General features: G+C 42.7%; 1 protein-coding gene across 1 annotated transcript in view; it reads left to right on the top strand.

Moving 5' to 3' along the window:
- LOC120809241 (NT-3 growth factor receptor) overlaps nt 1-11,277 on the top strand; it is a 106,424-nt gene extending 95,147 nt beyond the window's left edge. The window contains exons 17-18 of the mRNA XM_040162910.2: nt 4,595-4,753; nt 7,007-11,277. Coding sequence (XP_040018844.1) covers nt 4,595-4,753; nt 7,007-7,192 — 345 coding nt within the window. The 3' untranslated portion in view covers nt 7,193-11,277. The remainder of the gene's footprint in view (nt 1-4,594; nt 4,754-7,006) is intronic.
- Nucleotides 11,278-17,759: the final 6,482 nt, after the last annotated feature.

Below are 17,759 nucleotides of genomic sequence, written 5' to 3'. Positions count from 1 at the left end.
GCAGTAATACGGAAAATTACGGGTGGCACGGTGGCGTGGTGGTTAGCACTGTTGCCTCACAGCAAGAAGGTCCTGGGTTCGATTCCGCCCAGTGGCCTTTCTGTGTGGAGTCTGCATGTTCTCCCCGTGTCTGCGTGGGTTCTCTCCGGGTTCTCCGGCTTCCTCCCACAGTCCAAAGACATGCTCTGCGGATCAGGTTAATTGAGGACTTTAAATTGCCTGTAGATGTGTGAATGTTAGTGTGAATGGTTGTGTGCAAGGATAAGCGGTTTGACAATGGATGGATGGATAATACGGAATTGCGTTAATCTATTCTAGAAGTGTGTGCATTGCTTTGTCACGGAATGTAACTGATTTTTTAAATGCTTCCTAAGTGAATGAAAGCATTCCTTTGTTTTATGAGTTAAAGGGTACCTTCTGGTCAAAGGTCATTCCGCTTCAAATGTGAAACTTTAGTCTGCAGCTGTATTTCTAATGATTTCTAATGTTCCAATGAGCCGTGAGCGAGACGCTGAAAATGATCATGTGGGTCCCAGATTGACAAACTGACGGGTCTTGCCTGTGGAGAAGAGGTTTGTCTTAATACTCGCTTGCAACAGCAGCTCATAGGGATTTTCAGGGTCCTCTCTCAGCACTGTAATTGCCATGGTGGGAAATAATTTGTATTTGGCAGCAAATGTCAACGTCTCCATCGAGTCCCATCGTCCTAAAGTAGCTTCTGCGGACTGCTTTCTTTTTAATGGCTGCTCAAACGTCTCAGCGGGGCTCACTAGCAAAAATAATTAATTTCAACCCTTATCAGCATCGAACTGGTTCCGTTTTACGCCAATATTTTTTACTCATTGTTACTCATCTATACTCCTCGAACAGATAGGCGCAAATATATACACATTTTTCAACTGCTTTGTTAAAGGTGCCATGTGTTTTTCAACTGGAAGGATAATGCTTTTTATGAACCGATGATATGTCATGATTACATTACATTACATGTATGTTTGACATGTCTTCATCAAGTTGATGGATCTGATGAAGATTGGGTGAAGATGGAGTGGTGAAGGTGTGTGTAACATTGTAGCATGTAGCGAGATCATCAAATTTAATAGAAAGGGCAGCAAGATGATTTTAACCATTTAATTGGCTCCTTGTGCTGTCAGATAAATGAAACCAGATGTTTGAAACAGCTGATATCATGATTGACACTGATGATAGTAAATGATCAAGTTTCTTTTGAGTTGTGTTGAATTGACTACTTTGTTAACGTCGGAGGACCTTTTGTTGTCTTGGTTACGGTCACAGTTAACACAGAGAAACCAACATCGACTGTCAGTTTGACTTTGTCAATCTTTGAGAAATGTTGCTATGACAACTTTTAAATTGCTTTTATTGGTATTCATTTCATTTAGGTAATCTCTCGGCAACTGAGACACAGTGCCACATGTCATCCCAGCTGCACTCCATCTCAAAGGACAGAATGATTAACATGCATCAGCTGTCTACAATTCAGACTCAGACCAACAAAGTGACAGAGGAGATCACTTTCCTACAGTAATCCTCCTCCTTGCGCAGATTGTTTGCCTGCAGTCAAACAGAACTTCTGGGAAGTCTGCGTGGCGCTCAGATGGAGCAGATTGCACGAAGCCTTCGGGACCTCAGAGTCACACAAAGTGCACAAACCTCTGCTGTGTGCTCACGTCTGTACCAAGCTTCCCAGACTTTACAATGCAACAAAACCAAAGCTGCAGTGCATTTTCACCATCTACCTCCACCCTTCTGGCAGCACATCCATCCATCCATTGTCAAACCGCTTATCCTGCACACAGGGTCGCGGGGGGGCTGGAGTCCATCCCAGCCAACTTCGGGCGATAGACAGGGTACATCCTGGATTGGTCGCCAGCCAATCGCAGGGCAACACAGAGACACACAACCATATTCACACAACTACGGGCAATTTAAAGTCCCCAATTAACCTGATCCCCAGAGCATGTCTTTGGACTGTGGGAGGAAGCCGGAGAACCCGGAGAGAACCCACGCAGACACGGGGAGAACATGCAGACTCCCCACAGAAAGGCCACTGGGCGGAATCGAACCCAGGACCTTCTTCTGGCAGCACAGTTTTTATTAAAATGTTGTGCTGAATATTGATGCATTACTACGACTCGCCCGGTGCGGAAATTGAAAAGAACGACCATTTCAATGAGACCACGGTGATTTTGTGTTTCTTGTTTTCGACGACTCACTGTCCAGAAAACACAGAGCTATTGAGTTTACATCACATAACCACCAAACCATTTTTAATTAATGCACTGCACTGTGGAAGGTGTTAGATGAGCTACAGGCCGGTCCGAGGCACACGGTAACCCTGAGCAAGTCTGAGAACATGAAAGCTGAGAGGGAATGTGATGGATGCAGAGCTTTTAGAATCTATAGAAGAGTGCTGTCCCAGGACGACCCTTTAGAACGATGGGTACCATTGCCACCATGGCCACCTCCTCTCCCAGAACCCTCAGCGGTAGCGGAGCCGTCGTCTTCCTCCCGATGTCGACCACCATCTCTCTGGTCTTGGCCACGTTCAGGAGCAGGTCATTTCTGCCCGCCCACAACACAAAGTCCTCCACTACTGCCCTGTACTCCTCCTTCCGTCCATCCCTTATACACACTACCACTGCAGAGTCATCAGAGAATTTAGTAAGGAGGGAGGAGAGGATGGGTGCAGGAAGGTTGATTAGTCAACGGCAAACTGGAGGTCATCGATTATGGGAACCATGATTAGGAGATGCTTTATGATTTCACAGCAGTTGGAGAGCAGGCGGGAGCAGATGAATAATGATCCAGTCTGTCTGTTGTACACGCTGTCAGATAATGGAGAAGACATTCTGGGCCGCGCGTCTTTTCATATCCTCACCATTACTCATGTTTGATTGAAGGGGAATATTCAGCCAGAGCCAAGACCGAATCAGCCTGGTGTATGTTTCAACTGTTTTTATCTTATTGGATCTTCATCATCATCATTTTGGATTCAATTTGGTATTTACAGCCCGCCCAACGTCCTTGGACCTCCTTCGTCACCCATTGTACAGCATTTCTGAAGCTTAAGATTCACTACTTTATATTGTCATCGTGTATTTTGGCCATCGTCATCTTTTTTACAAGTAAATGGAAGTGATCATGTTTACACAGAAATGGAGGGTCACTGTGGTCGAGGGCAATTGTCACTCAGAGGTTTGGCGCTTGGTTCCCTTTTACTGCTCCTCCACATCGATGCGTCACACAGACACTTAACTCCAAGTTCATGCGGGAAATGAGTGAATGGACCCCATCAGTGTAGAAGAGGGTGTGAATGTGTGAATTAAGGGATTTATATGGTCGGAGGAAATTGCACTGCAACCTGGAGGAGGGTTCTACTTTTAGTTTTCTTTCTTTTTTGTCTCCCTGTTAAGGTTTTTCTTTGGGGCAAAGTGTTCCCTGTGCAGATGGGGGGGTTCCGGGACAGAGGGTGTTGCATGTGTACCTATGGGTGGCGCTCTCCTGCCCTGCCACTCCCAAATAAGCAACAGTGCTGCTTACAAATAGGCGTCAGGGTCAGCGTTGCCCAAAACAACAAACAACAAACAATCTTTACCAAAATCTTACCTCCCTAACCGTCCCCTCCCCCAACAAAAGAAAAGTACAAGAATCTTACCTAACTCCCTAACTGTAAAACAGGAGAGAAGTAGGTGAACAAGAAGGGCTTCTCCCCCCTACTGTTACATGGTCGACAACATAGACATTTCCATAGAAAAAGCACGGCCTGGTTGGGAGCTGGCGAGACCAAGATAGCGACCGGCCTTTAGATTTACCATCTAAAGACATGTATGGCACTGGTAGCAACATGTCAATTCTAAATGTACCCAACGCACCCCCCCGTATGGTCTATTTGACTCTAAGTAGTTCAGTTTAATTACTGAAAATCATGCTGTATTCAAGTGACCTTGAACTAGCGCCTTAGACCTATGCTTCACCCACGTTCACAATATTTATTGAGATAATAAACCAATGGAGAAGTAGAGTCATTTCTCATAAACTGCCTGAAACCAGAAGAGTTTCAGGCTTGTTCTTTACCAAATTTGGAAAAGAATGTCCATAATTTGTAGAAGAAGCGAGGAAAAGAAGAAACTGATTTGAACACTATGTAAAATGGTGTATGTATTTATAACAGATTTTTCAGAAGAAAGGGTCTCCCTAAGAACCCGTTTTGGGACAATTTAACAATACACACCGTTTTTCTAGCTGAGATTTCAGCCCAAAAGGTCAAGTCACTTACTGTTTTGTAAATATAATGAAATGTAATTTTTTTATATAAATCCCAATATCGATTCCAAATTGTAAACCAGGGATTGTCAATATATAATATTTGCCTGTTACTTGCAAAATATTGGCATTGTATGAGCCAACATATAAGTTTGACTAATTTGTGTGTGTCCCTTATTAACTGTGGCGTTTCAATGATGGCGATATCATCCCCCAAAGGCATCATGGGTAAGATATTCATCACACACTTTAACATACATATTTCATGCTCATCTCTAAAGCCTCTTTCTTCTATGTGTGTGTTAAGGTGGGAGGTCACACCATGCTGCCTATCCGCTGGATGCCTCCTGAGAGCATCATGTACAGGAAGTTCACCACGGAGAGTGACGTTTGGAGCTTCGGAGTCATCCTCTGGGAGATCTTCACTTACGGCAAACAGCCGTGGTTCCAGCTCGCCAATAATGAGGTACGCTGTGTGGTAGAAGTCTGTTTTAAGAAGTTGGTATGGAAGTTATATGACTTCCATTAACCAAAAATAACAACGGGATCTTATTTGTGGGGTTGGCCATATTTTATGTTAACTACAATAAAAATGTACCTGGGACCTTCTTGCCCCGTCAGTGGGTCACTGGGGACACTGAGATCATGTTCTGTCTAATATTTCTCTTGGACAATTTAGTGGCGTGAATGGGAGTTTACGTTGTACACTTTTTTAACCTCTTACCATCCCTGTAACATTTGGCTAAGACACCTATTCAGTAAGTAATTTGGAAGTTGTTCTTCAACCATTTTGAGTAAATGTATTTTTTTTGTTCTCTTTTGAAAAGCTGCACCTCTGAAATGTTTCCTCCAACAGTCAGAATCACTTTAAGAACTACTGGCATTGAGTGAAAGATGCAAACTGAAACTGAAGGTTTTCATTCCCGCCTGAATATTGTTTTACAAACAGATAACTGGAGCCGACTACATCTGGGACTAATTAGCTAAAAAGCAAGTGGAACACAGCATAAAACGTTCCCTGATTGAAATTAAACGTATTAAACAGATGACTTCCTCCTTCTAGCCTTAAATATACCCACGGAAGCAGTGAGATTCCGTTTAAGGGTTACCAATAACATTTTTTTAAGAAAAACATCGGAAATAATAAACCCTGAAATGAATAGTTAGAACTTGTCACATTCACTGTGGCAGAGCTACCATTCAGTTCTCTGTAAGTGAGAAAAGGAGATATGTAGAAGTTTAGGCAGTTGTGCAGAAAGATCTCTTCCTGGTACTAGTTCCTTTATCCTCTAGAGCACAATCAGATTCATTGATTTCTATCAGCATTGATAAGGGACAAGTCTTTTTTCCGCTGGGAAGGGGAAATATGCTCCAAAACTGGTAGTTAAATTGCCCTCTATTACATGGGATTACTATAAGTGGGCACATTTTTTTCAGAAAAAAAAAGCTAGACCAAATCTGCAACAAGCTGAAGAACTAGTGGTAGAAATTAAGTCAGTACGCGTTCATCAACACGCCTAAATCGAAGCAGACTTTTGTTGCGTTTTCTGGGGAAATCTCACTGATATCAGCACAACAAACAGGAAAGTTACACAGTATGAAACACACAGATCTGAATCACAGAAGTACAATCACAACTTTATCAGGTTTCTACCCTTTGCAAACATCATTGGTCCTGTTTTGATATTCCTGCACACACCGGCTGCTTCTGCCAGGCGCAAGCAGGGAGATCATGTGTCGTGTGTGCATCCATACATATGTGTCCATATGTCGGTCTGTCTACAGCCCATCTCAAATACTAATAGTCCTGCAAAATCTATTTTATTGACTTTATTATAAGGTCATTGAATGACTTTTTCCCGTGGCTCATAAAACTGACATCCATTTTTAAAAGTCATGTCATTTTGAACTGTAGGATCTGCGGAACAACTTATGACGCAAAACCTGACTAGATTAAGCCATTCCTGTTAAAAATGTAAATGGAATCTTAGTGGATCAAGTGATGTGAAGCCTGCACATTAAATCCGAACAGTGCACTCAGGAAGAAAGTATTTCAGATGTATTCTTATTGCGGCCCCAACAACCCCTTTTCCCTCCGTCTGCTAAGGCTCTAAATCCCTTTTTTTGTCAGTTGTATTGATTTCTCATGGGAAATCAGAAAGATGGATTCACCCCAGTGATCTCAGCAAATCTCTATGTCTTGTGTATTCGGTTTAACTGGAAAGGTGTGATATTGTGGCAGTTGTCATACCCTATGAAAAGGACAAATTGCTTTTATAAGATACAACATGTATGAGCTGTTTAAAAGAGAATAGAGAGCAATTCCTCTTTATTAATTGCATGACCAGAACCATACAAAATGGATTATTTAAATTGAATCCAGGGCGGTGGGCAAAATGTTCAACAAAATTGGTCATTGATGAGGGGCGTAAGATAAGATGAGATGAGATAAGAAAATCCTTTATTATTTTTGCACTTGGAAAGTTCACAGGATTACAGCGTTAAAGTTAAAGTGCAAACATGCTTAGTAGAAGATTATAAATAACTGGTTATTTAACACCTTCATAACTTAACTTCATTTAAATATGTACTGTATACAGAAAGATATTATATATATATATATACACACAGAACTTATATAACTGTTATTGCAGTGTACATGACAGTATAATAGTTAGTAAAAGTAAAAGTCTAACAGTGCGTCTTTCTGTCCTCCCAGGTGATAGAGTGCATCACCCAGGGCCGGGTACTGGAGCGTCCCAGGCTCTGTCCCAAGGAAGTCTATGACATGATGCTGGGCTGTTGGCAGAGGGAGCCACAGCAGCGCCTCAACGTCAAAGACATTCAGAAGATACTGTTCACTCTGATGAAAGCCACACCGGTCTATCTTGACATACTGGGATAGGAATCAACACAAGGGGAAGGAATTGTATGCATTTTGGGTTGGACTAGATCTTCACTAGAATAGAACAGAGTAAACTTAGTCAGAAGGAAATGGATTGCCTTGAAGTAGAAGTCTGGCTCGTAGTCTGAGATAGAACCATGTGGATCGAGGACCTTACCTAAATGGTCTCGCTCCTTTGTGAATGAACTCATGACTAAAACACTATGAAGATTTGACTAAACTGAATAACCCTGATTGTACACGTCTGGTGTGGTTAGTTTTCTTCTCCTAATTGTTTAGACACCATCATGTCATCGTTTCACTCACCCAATCACACCAGCTTTGGTTATCTTGAATCAGAAAGCCATCAAAGCCTGCTGTAGCCTGGTAGGACCTGGCTTGACTTGGCTATGTTGTATCGATCTCCCCCTAACAACCATGTGTCCATTGGTACGTCAGGCAATGGTGCAACCTAGCTAGATTCAACAAACCCTAAATTGGAGCCATCTTAATTTCTGGGCCTCATTTGGATTATACTATTGCTTGGTCCTCTCACCAAAAACCATACTTGAGTGCCACTGTGGAATGGAGAAGGTTAACAAATATTAACAAATGTAATTACAGTCTATTTACTTTAAATAGTCATGTCTTTTCTACAGATGATCTACATCAAAATTATTTCTGTTGATTATTATTTTTGTCCAGGCTCGTCTATTTGTCTAAAACTTTACATCAATGCTTGGTCGGGTTGAACTCAATTTGAGTGTTAATGGCAAATGTTCTTCAGATCGTCATGACGTAAACCTGTGAGGGTGAAAATTGGGGTATGAGACAATTGTCTCCTGGTAATCTTTGATGGATTATTCCTATTATAACTCCAGATAGAGGAATTTAAGTGCTGCATTATGTCATATTTGCAACCTCTGTTAGCATGCCCACTCCTGAAACCGGCTGCATCCTTCAGGCTGAAACCGGAATGGTCCAGATACGAAATCCAAAGAAAATAGCTATAATGCTGACCAATCAAAATTCTCAAGCATTCTCATCATAAATAAGTGATAGAAGGACTATTTACTCGACCATGTGTACGACAAATTTCATTTTTTCAACACTGGTCAAGAAATTGATGACATCGGTCAAACATGTCCTGTGCAGCAGCCGTTGTGTGTTTAGTACAATTCCAATGCTTCTGTGTTTTCATTTGTCAAGCCTTCACTGATAAACCTTCTGGACCTGAAGTCACTGAGCTGTGATTTCTGCAGGAGCCCGACCAGACCTTCCAATCCTGAGCCTGGAAGTGTGGCTTCAGTGACTGTCTGTTGCCATAGAGATGGACCTAAGTGCCTCCTTCTTCTTTCTAAAGAGACTGAAAAAAAAGTATTTCGAAATAAGAGCACTTTTACATTTTGTTTACTTGCTTAAAGAAATGTACACTAGCTGTAAACTTTCCTTGTTTTTCTTACAAACTTTCACCACAGCAAATGTAATGCAAGAAAAAAAAAATCAAAAGAATAAAATGTTGAAAATGAAAGAAAAATAATTTACCGCTGGGAGGAAAAGCAACAAAGAAGGCTTTTTTATAGCCTTTGCAGTTTGACAAGAATGTTGGAACTACCCAAGGTGAAGGTATTCTATATATTTTTCATTTATTTTTATTTCAAATCGATGAGTGGACCTCTGCCATGCTCCAAAGCCATTGGAATAGTCTGCCACTTGGTAGGACAGAACTGATCACTACTAAAACAAGCGATTGGCTGGGAGGAAGCCTTCAAGGATTACTCAGAAGAAGCCTTTTTGTGTAGTGTTACACACTTGGATCCACTCTGACGTCAACGAGCCACAATTTCTGCATGGCAACAGAACATCTGAACAAGCAGAAAGATGGACCTGTCCATCAAAGAAAACAATCTTTCTAAAAATGTATATACTGTAAATCTCTACGTCTTGAGATATGTTAACTTATTTCCTTTTCTTGAGTTTTATTATTTTTAGCTTATTGATATGTTGTCAGTGGAAGCCAATAGATATTTTGGTAATCTTTCTTTCCAAATGTAATTACTGTATATTAATTTATATAGTTAACTTTTCTGCCGATAATCCACATCACAATCGTTTCTGTTCATTGTTATTTTAGTTGCTAATTTGCTGGTAATGTGTCAGGACACAGAAGAAATATGTGAAGTTATTGGACTTGATTTGTTAGTCTGCTTCTAGTTCAAGTGCTTTTCTAGAATCAGGGACAGTGTTTGATTTTAAACATTTTACTTTTTTTGCCACTGACCACTCAGTCTGGAAAAGCTATTGCATTCAATTTGCTGTATTTAACCTATTTAGGATAAAGCGGGGGACCTGGGGAAAATGGTAGCCTAACCCCCACTAAGTGGTTCTTCACCAAGTAAGCAAAAATTGTATCTTTTATTTGGGCGTTTTAGGGTCTTTAAAACGTTTTGTTTTATTACATTCTTGTTAAATATCTATTTTCATTCTAACAGTTTTCCCCTCTGGTTTGTAAATTATCACGATTCGAAAGAAAGCACTATTACTTTATTATTATGTTTGTAACAGCAAAATGAAAAGCCATTGCTCCACTTTCGTCCCAAATTATAGCCATAACTGTGTTAATGTGTCATCTGTGTGATGGAAAAGAATGGGTCAGAAAAGAGACTAAGGGTAAGCAGGGTCTGAAAAATGTCATAATATTCAGTGCTGTTTGATTGTTGTGTACCTTTATGTCTCAAAAACTTTTAAGTTCATGCAAGAAAAGTTGGATTTTGAAAAAATCACTAACGATCCAACTAAATCACAGGACCCTTTGGGACACCAACACCACTTTCTGGTTGAAACTCCCGTGTTTGCTTGTTCCGCTTAACCCAGGTGGGCTTTTTCAGTCTTATTCTCAGATTGTCAACTAATCACGCAGTTGTGTTCCCAGAACCTGGTCCCTCTCATACAGACACTGAAGGGGAGCTTATGCGCAGATATCAGACATTGTAGGTAAATCAGATTCCAATGCTTTTGTGCGCTGCATTGAATCATATAGCTTCCTCGGGCCTCTTTGTCTTATCCCCTTTAAGAAGTACTGTATGATACCTTAACTAGTTTAATCATGATTGGCTGTTTCCTGGTTTAACTGTAACCATATTTAATAAGCTGTATTTCATGAATGAGGAGTACTAATGCAAATGGAGTGTAGAAACACACATGCGATGGAACAGTATGGTATATTGCATATACATTCATCACTGTGAAAGTTGTGGTTTCATTGTATTCCAGGTATGCACATTTTAGTCTGTGGCAAGCTGCACTTGCAATATTTGCAAGCTAATGGGGTCCATGCGGACACGGGGACTTGGAAAGTAGAACATGCCCTAAAGGCTACATTGCAAATTGCAAATGAGGCAGCAACAGAGAGGAGTTTCTAATCATCAATAAGTTAGAAAAAATGGAGCATAGTACTTCTTTGCTTTGTCAAATTAAATTGTACTGTCCATACTGCTGGTGCAAGAATGCCTTCTGTTCTGTGAACTTCCACTTTTAGGACTCAAGGCTGGTGCATGCTTCTGCGTCTGCGTCGTTGCGTCGATGCACTCGTTGAAGACGACCTAGAGAGTCACGTCTATGTGTGTGGAAGTCGTTGGTTTGTTTATTTATTTATCATAGACTTTATTGCCCCGTGCATCCACACTGCTGATTGAGAGTCTTTTTTTATGCTTCACCTGGTTGGCTCATGACATCACATTCATTTTTCTTTTTTTCTTTAGCTTTACTGTTTTTTTCCCATGGTATTTAATCAAAATGACTTGCTCAAGACCCTCGGATTTTTCTTGTCATGCATCACGTTTCTCATACAAAGTATTTAAGCTGACATTAATAAAGCTGTCATTACTCTGAAGACACTGAATTACATAATAATTCATTCATAATAAGTCTTTCTCCTGCTCCCGCTCTCTCTCCCCGGGTAAAGTGTTGTATATCTGTCTCCATATTATCATTTATAACTATGTATTAAAATAATTTGACGACTTGTATAATGTATTTTTCAAAAGATGAGATGCGGTGAACTTTTAAGGTGATTCTGACTCATTAAAAGTTACTTCATCTTTGAATAGTTGTTTCCTCTTGTAATGTCTTTTGTGGTCTTTCTATTGAACCATTTGACGCCAGCATCAAACATGCTCTCCTATCTGATTTGTCCATAGATTAATAATTATCACTCGCGCTATTTTCTGGTAGTTTTAAGCCACAAACTAAACTAATGGTCAGTTCTGTAAATTCCAATTTCAATGATTAAAATTGCTTCCACAAAGTCTGCCCTTTCTGTCATTACTACCAATAGGTGTTTTTAGCGATTTAAGTAGAAGTGCACACCTAGTGATATAAATTGTAGTTTGTGTGTTCTTAGATATTAGTTATTACATTAACAAGTTTAGATAAAGTGAATGCAAGATGAATCAAACACAATGTAAAGTCATGTAAATCATATAATTCAATTCAATTAATTTTATTTTGTATAGCCCAAAATCGCAAATTACAAATTTGCCTCAGAGGGCTTTACAGTCTTTACACATACAAAATCCTCTGTCCCGCAACCCACCATCGGCACAGGAAAAACTCCCAAAAAAATGAAAAAACCCTTTCAAGAGGGAAAAAAAGGGAAGAAACCTTAGGGAAAACATCAGAGGAGAGATCCCACTCCCAGGATGGACGGACTACAATGGATGCCATGTGTACAGAATGAACAATGTATAATACATGCAATTATATGACAGGAATGATTCAAGTAATTGTGAGTAGTAAACCAGGCGCACAGCAAGACCACTGCAGGGGCAACCACATTACATGTCATTTAGCTGACGCTTTTATCCAAAGCGACTTACAATAAGTGCGTTCAACCATAGGGTACAAAATCAGAAGAACAAGAAACAAGAAAGTGCAATTTCCTCAAATAAGCCAATTTACAATTTGCTATAGATGAGTGGCGTTATAAGTACAATTTAAGTGCTACAATTTGTTAGTCTTTTAGTCAAGGTATCGTCTGAAGAGGCGTGTCTTTAGTTTGTGGCGGAAGACGTGAAGGCTCTCTGTGGTCCTGATGTCTTCAGAGAGCTCGTTCCATCATTTAGGAGCAGGACAGCAAAGAGTGGTGATCTAGTCGAGTGTTTTGCTCTCAGTGAGGGAGGGACGAGCAGTTTTGCAGAGAGTGCGGGTTGGGATGTAGGGTTTCACCATGTCCTGGATGTAAGCTGGACCTGATCCATTCACACTATGGTATGTGAGCACCAATTTTTTCAACTGTATGCGGGCAGCCACTGGTAGCCAGTGAAGAGAGCAGAGGAGGAGTGTGGGAGAATTTTGGAAGGTCAAAGACCAATGGAGCTGCTGCATTCGGGATGAGCTGGAGAGGTCGAATGGCGGTAGCAGGGAGACCTGCCAGGAGGGAGTTACAGTAGTCCAGGCGGGAGATGAAAAGAGCCTGAATCAGTACCTGCGCTGCCTTCTGAGTGAGAAGAGGACGCATTCTCCTGATGTTGTGGAGCGAGTATCTACAGGATCGTGTTGTTGCAGTGATGTTGGGAGTCAGGGAGAGTTGGCTGTCGATTGTGACGCCGAGGTTCCTAGCGGTTAAAGTGGGCGTTAGCACGGAGTTGCCAAAGTTGATCGTCAGGTCCTTGTAACACCCAGACTGGGGAATTAGGTCACATGTTGTTTTCTGTTGTGTTTGTGTCACTCACCTTTCCCTCTCGTTTCAGACACCTCCTCCCTGTGTGCCACCGCCCTCTGTGATTGCAAGCCCCCCCCTATTATTTCCACCTGTGTCTCGTTCTCCTGTGTATTTACTTTGTGGCAACAGCTTGTTCTCTGCCAATTTGTCTCTTTGTTCCGAATGAGCGTACCCACGATTCTGTGTGCCTTTCCGTGTTTTGACCCTTTTCCGTCCCTTCGTCAACCTTTGCCTGCCGATTTGGATTGATCCACCTTCTCTCTCTCACTACCCGTGTACCGAAACCCTGCCAGAAGTAAACACTATTTTTGCCTCTGACTACTACGCCTTGAGTCTGCTTTTGAGTCTAAACCCTTGTGGCCCTAGCGCCGTAACAGTCCTGGGTCGGAGAGTCTTTCCCGGAAAGAGAAGTAGTTCAGTCTTGTCGGGGTTAATTTTCAGATGGTGAGCAGACATCCACTGAGAGATGTCAGTCAGACAGGCAGAGATCCGTGCCGCCACCTGAGTGTCCGTAGGAGGGAAGGTGAGAATTAGTTCGGTGTCATCGGCATAGCTGTGGTAGGAGAAGCCATGCGAGCAAATGACAGCGCCGAGAGAGTTGGTGTAGAGCGAGAAGAGAAGGGGACCCAGGACGGAACCCTGAGGAACTCCCGTAGTAGCAGTAACTCCGCTGGAGTTGTTCCACGGATGTTCAAGAGCTCATCTCTGGTGAAATCTCTGGTGAAAGAGCTCCGGGAAATGAGTGAACAATCACCATGTGGCATTTTGACAAACTGAGAGTTTAAGGATTCAAGTCTTATTTGATTAAGAAGAGAAGGCAAAACAGACTTAGATCATGTCCAACCTAGCAGAGTTAGGAGGGCACACTGGCAGTTAACTTAATAGTACAGTCTAGATCACCAACTGGCAGTAAAAAAGTGAAAGAGTTTAAACAAACTAGCAACCAAGATAACCTCAAACAGAGAGAACTGGCAGTAAAACGGCAAGAACTAAAGCAAATCAGCAATCAAATTAACTTAAGGCACAACAAATTTAGCAGACTAGCTTGGTTTAAAGAAAAAGATACTTAGTCCGATTTCAGGTCGCCTGATGTCTGATGGCCTTGTAGAAGAGATGCACGCTGGCAAGATTAGGTCTGGGAGAGGAATTTAATTTCTACTCGGCTGCGCAGACCACTCCCCCGTCATTTAGGAGACAAAAGGATGATTGGCCTCGACAGAAACTCCTCAAAATGCAAAACACCAATTGCCTGACACCCTAATCAGACCATCCGATAGAACCACCTGTGGGGAGGGAGATTTGCCTCCATATCAGAGCTATTTACAATAGTAGGAACAGGTGTTTTTACATTAGTTTCCCCCTCAGAAGATGTCACATTCATTGGTTCAATACTCTCTGTAGGCTCCGTCTCCAGTCTGTCCTGATCAGCAGAGACAACATCCTTTTCCCTTTCTTGACAAAGGTTTGTAGAAGGAACTTCCTTCAACACTACATACTCAGATTCTTCATAGTCTGGGACAGGCTCAGAAGAAGGGTAGGGGCACCTACTTTCACTCTCCTAGGAGCAGGAACAGGCCCCACACAGGGTCTGAGATTTGTCCTATGGACCCTTTTAACTGGACCCCCCTCTACAGGCTCTACAGTATGAGTGGTGCCTATGAGTGGTACATCCACTACTTTATGAACAATGGGGCCCCAAGCGTCTTGGATCTTATTCCTGACTTGGGGTCTGTGGCGAAGGTACACTAACTAAACCACATTAATCGGGGGACAGTAAACCTTGTGTTTGTCCAATTCAACCCTTTCTGCTGCTTTCTGCTCAGCATATTCTTGAGCTTTCGCATGGGCTTCCTTGAGGCGCTGCTGATGTACCATTAGCCAATCACATTTCTGAGTGACCAGTAGTAGCATGTGGTGTCACGTTGTATGCATGGGCTAACTCAGCTAGGTGTTCCAGCCAACGCCTCTTCTTCTCTGGGGGAAAAGTATGCAAGAGATCATGGAGTGTTCTATTGTATCTTTCACATTGTGCATTTCCCCGTGAATGATGAGGTGTGGTGCGAGTTTTCTTTACACCATACAGTTTACATAGTTCTGTAACTACTTCACTCTCAAAGTTTCGACCCTGGTCCGAATGTAGTCTCTCGGGAACGCCGTACTTCAAAAACCACTCCTGAAGGAGGATCTTGGCAGTAGTGTTTGCTTTCTGATGACAAGTAGGGAAAGCTTGGGTGAACTTGGTGAACACATCTGTCACAACCAAAACGCTCTCTCTGCCATCTGAAGAAGGCTCTGAGACAGTGAACTCCACAGCAACCACTTCTAGAGGTCGTGTAGCCAAAAATGACTTCATAGGGGCATGTATCTTGGGTTGTGGCATTTTGGTGAGGACACATTTCTGACATTTTTGACCCATTGTTCGACATGATCATACATTCCCACCCAGAAACACCTATGTCTCAGAGGATTTTGTGTTTGTTCTATTCCTTGATGCCCCATCTGATCATGTACACTCTCTAGGACTGGTCCTCTCAAACTGTTGGGTAACAGGAGCTGGTGACATTCACCCACATGGACATCATCAATCACACGGTAGAGTAACCCATCCCTCTCCTTGATCTGGTGCCACTGCCTCAATAAGGACACGACAGCCTTGGTTAACCTTGTCCTCTCCTTACAGGTGGGTTTCCACTTCTTTTCCCAGAGTGGGATCTGTTCTTTGAAATTGACAAAGCTCTTCCTTAGAGTACCCAGGCAAAGTCGGGGTGTTACCCTGCCAGTCATTCCCACCATCCACAGCCTCTGAGGCACGTACCTGTCCCACCCTACAGCACTTGGTCCCTGTAGTCCCCAGTTCTTGCCCTAAAGCTGTGTCCCTCCTTACATTACAGATGGCTACGCATCCATCAAAATCAAAGTCATCAGGGTGCGGTTGGGGCTCCCTTGCTAACGGCTGCCTAGAGAGGGCATCTGCAGCTGTATTACAGCACCCTGGCCGGTGCTCAAAGTCAAACACTGCTAGCTGAGCTACCCAATGCTGTTCGATGGCGCCTAATCTGGCGGTATTTAGATGACACAAGGGGTTGTTATCTGTGATAACAGTGAATCGAGAATACTCGTACAACCCAAAGCGTGTTGCAAAGGCCGTTTTATGCTTATCATCATGCACTGCAACCTGATGGTACCTGCTAGCAAGGTCAATAGTCAAAAAGAATTTTGCACAAAACATTCGTCAATGCGAGGCAAAGGTAAAGCGTCACGCTGGGTCTTTGAGTTTAATTTCAACACATAGCCATAGACTACCGTCAGATTTTCTACAACTCGACTGTGGGTGAGTGGGGAGCACGGTCGTCCTCCAATCAGAGGGTTGTCGGTTCAATCCCAGGCTCTGCTAACCCGCATGTCGATGTGTCCTTGAGCAAGACACTTAACCCAACATTGCTCCTGTAGCTGTGACTACAGTGTGTGAATGGTAGTCACTGATGGCAGGTGTCACTGTGTATGGTTCTCCTGTCATCAGTGTATGAATGGGTGAATGATGTCATGTAGTGTTAAAGCGCTTTGGTCGGAAGACTAGAAAAGCGCTATACAAGTACAGTCCATTTACCATTTACAAGAACCACCAGTGAAGTATATGCACTCGTGCTTTCATGAATAACACCCTTCTTTAGAAGCTTAGTGATAAGTTCTCTGACCTCGCCATACTGTGTAGGGGGTATGGCTGTGCTACAGAAATGTCATCAACCAGATGGATCTGATGTTTAACCCGGTCGGTGTAACCTAGGTCCTCATCTTGGAAAGCAAACACATGTGCATATCGAGCTAGAAGCCCAGCTAGCTTAGCCTCCTCTTCCTCTGTACCACCTACGAGCAGCCGGTCCAGGATTGACTGAACGTCATTTCCCGCTTCTAAGTTGTCTTTCTGGTCAACCGTCACTTATTCTTGGTCTGCTGAGATTCGCTGGAAGCGCACTTCTGTCTGGTCATTTTCAACACACTCCACGAGAGACATGATGCCTAGTCTTGTCCTAGGTTTTAACCATACATCCTCCAGAGAGAAGCGCACACGTGCCTAGTAGCCTTTATTAAACTGGGCACTATCCCAAGACGACCCGGCAAAGGAGTCTTAGCTGGCTCCAACACCAAATAGGTACCCTCATCAGATACTGGTTTGATTACTTTTGCATAGACAGTGGCAACAGAGCCCACCGGTACGTGTACTGTATCTCGGCCCGCTATCCTCGCTGCAGATATTTTATCTGATACCTCACACGTCTGTACACGCTGAAATACTTCCCTCTAGTCTGGATCGAGCTCTCCCTTTAAGGTGGTGTCAAACTCTGCCGTAACCAACTGCTTGCATCTCTTTATTATGTTCATACCAATGAGACACTCAATCATGAAAACTCTTTGACTCTCGTTGTTTCAACTCCTCCTTTTTGTCAGCTGACACTGGGAATGGATCTTTGATGACCAAAAAGCCACACTATATGGAGGCTATGTTTAACCCCATAGCCTCCATATCCAGTTCAACATAACCCATGTAGGGAATCGGCAAAGAGTTCGCTGCAGTCAACTTGAGCCACTTAGCGGCAGGGAACACATCCTCCTCTTTCCCTAGTAGGTGTTGTCTGAAGAAAGATTCAGAAATAGTGCTAACCTGACTTCCTGTATCCAACAGGCACTTAACTGGAACGCCACTAATCTGAACCGCAACTTCCCGACACTCACCCACCGCGCGCTCAAGAAACCGCTCGCGGTTCATAGTTTTAGAGCCTGTAGTCTCACTTCGGATTGCATGGCTCTTGGCATCCGAGGTGGCTAGTTTTCCTGAGTAGATGCATTGGTAGTGGTGGAATGGCTTTC

Source organism: Gasterosteus aculeatus, chromosome X (genome assembly GCF_964276395.1).
Source record: "Gasterosteus aculeatus chromosome X, fGasAcu3.hap1.1, whole genome shotgun sequence".
Classification (NCBI taxonomy): domain Eukaryota; kingdom Metazoa; phylum Chordata; class Actinopteri; order Perciformes; family Gasterosteidae; genus Gasterosteus; species Gasterosteus aculeatus.
This window is presented reverse-complemented; position numbering and strand designations above follow the sequence as displayed.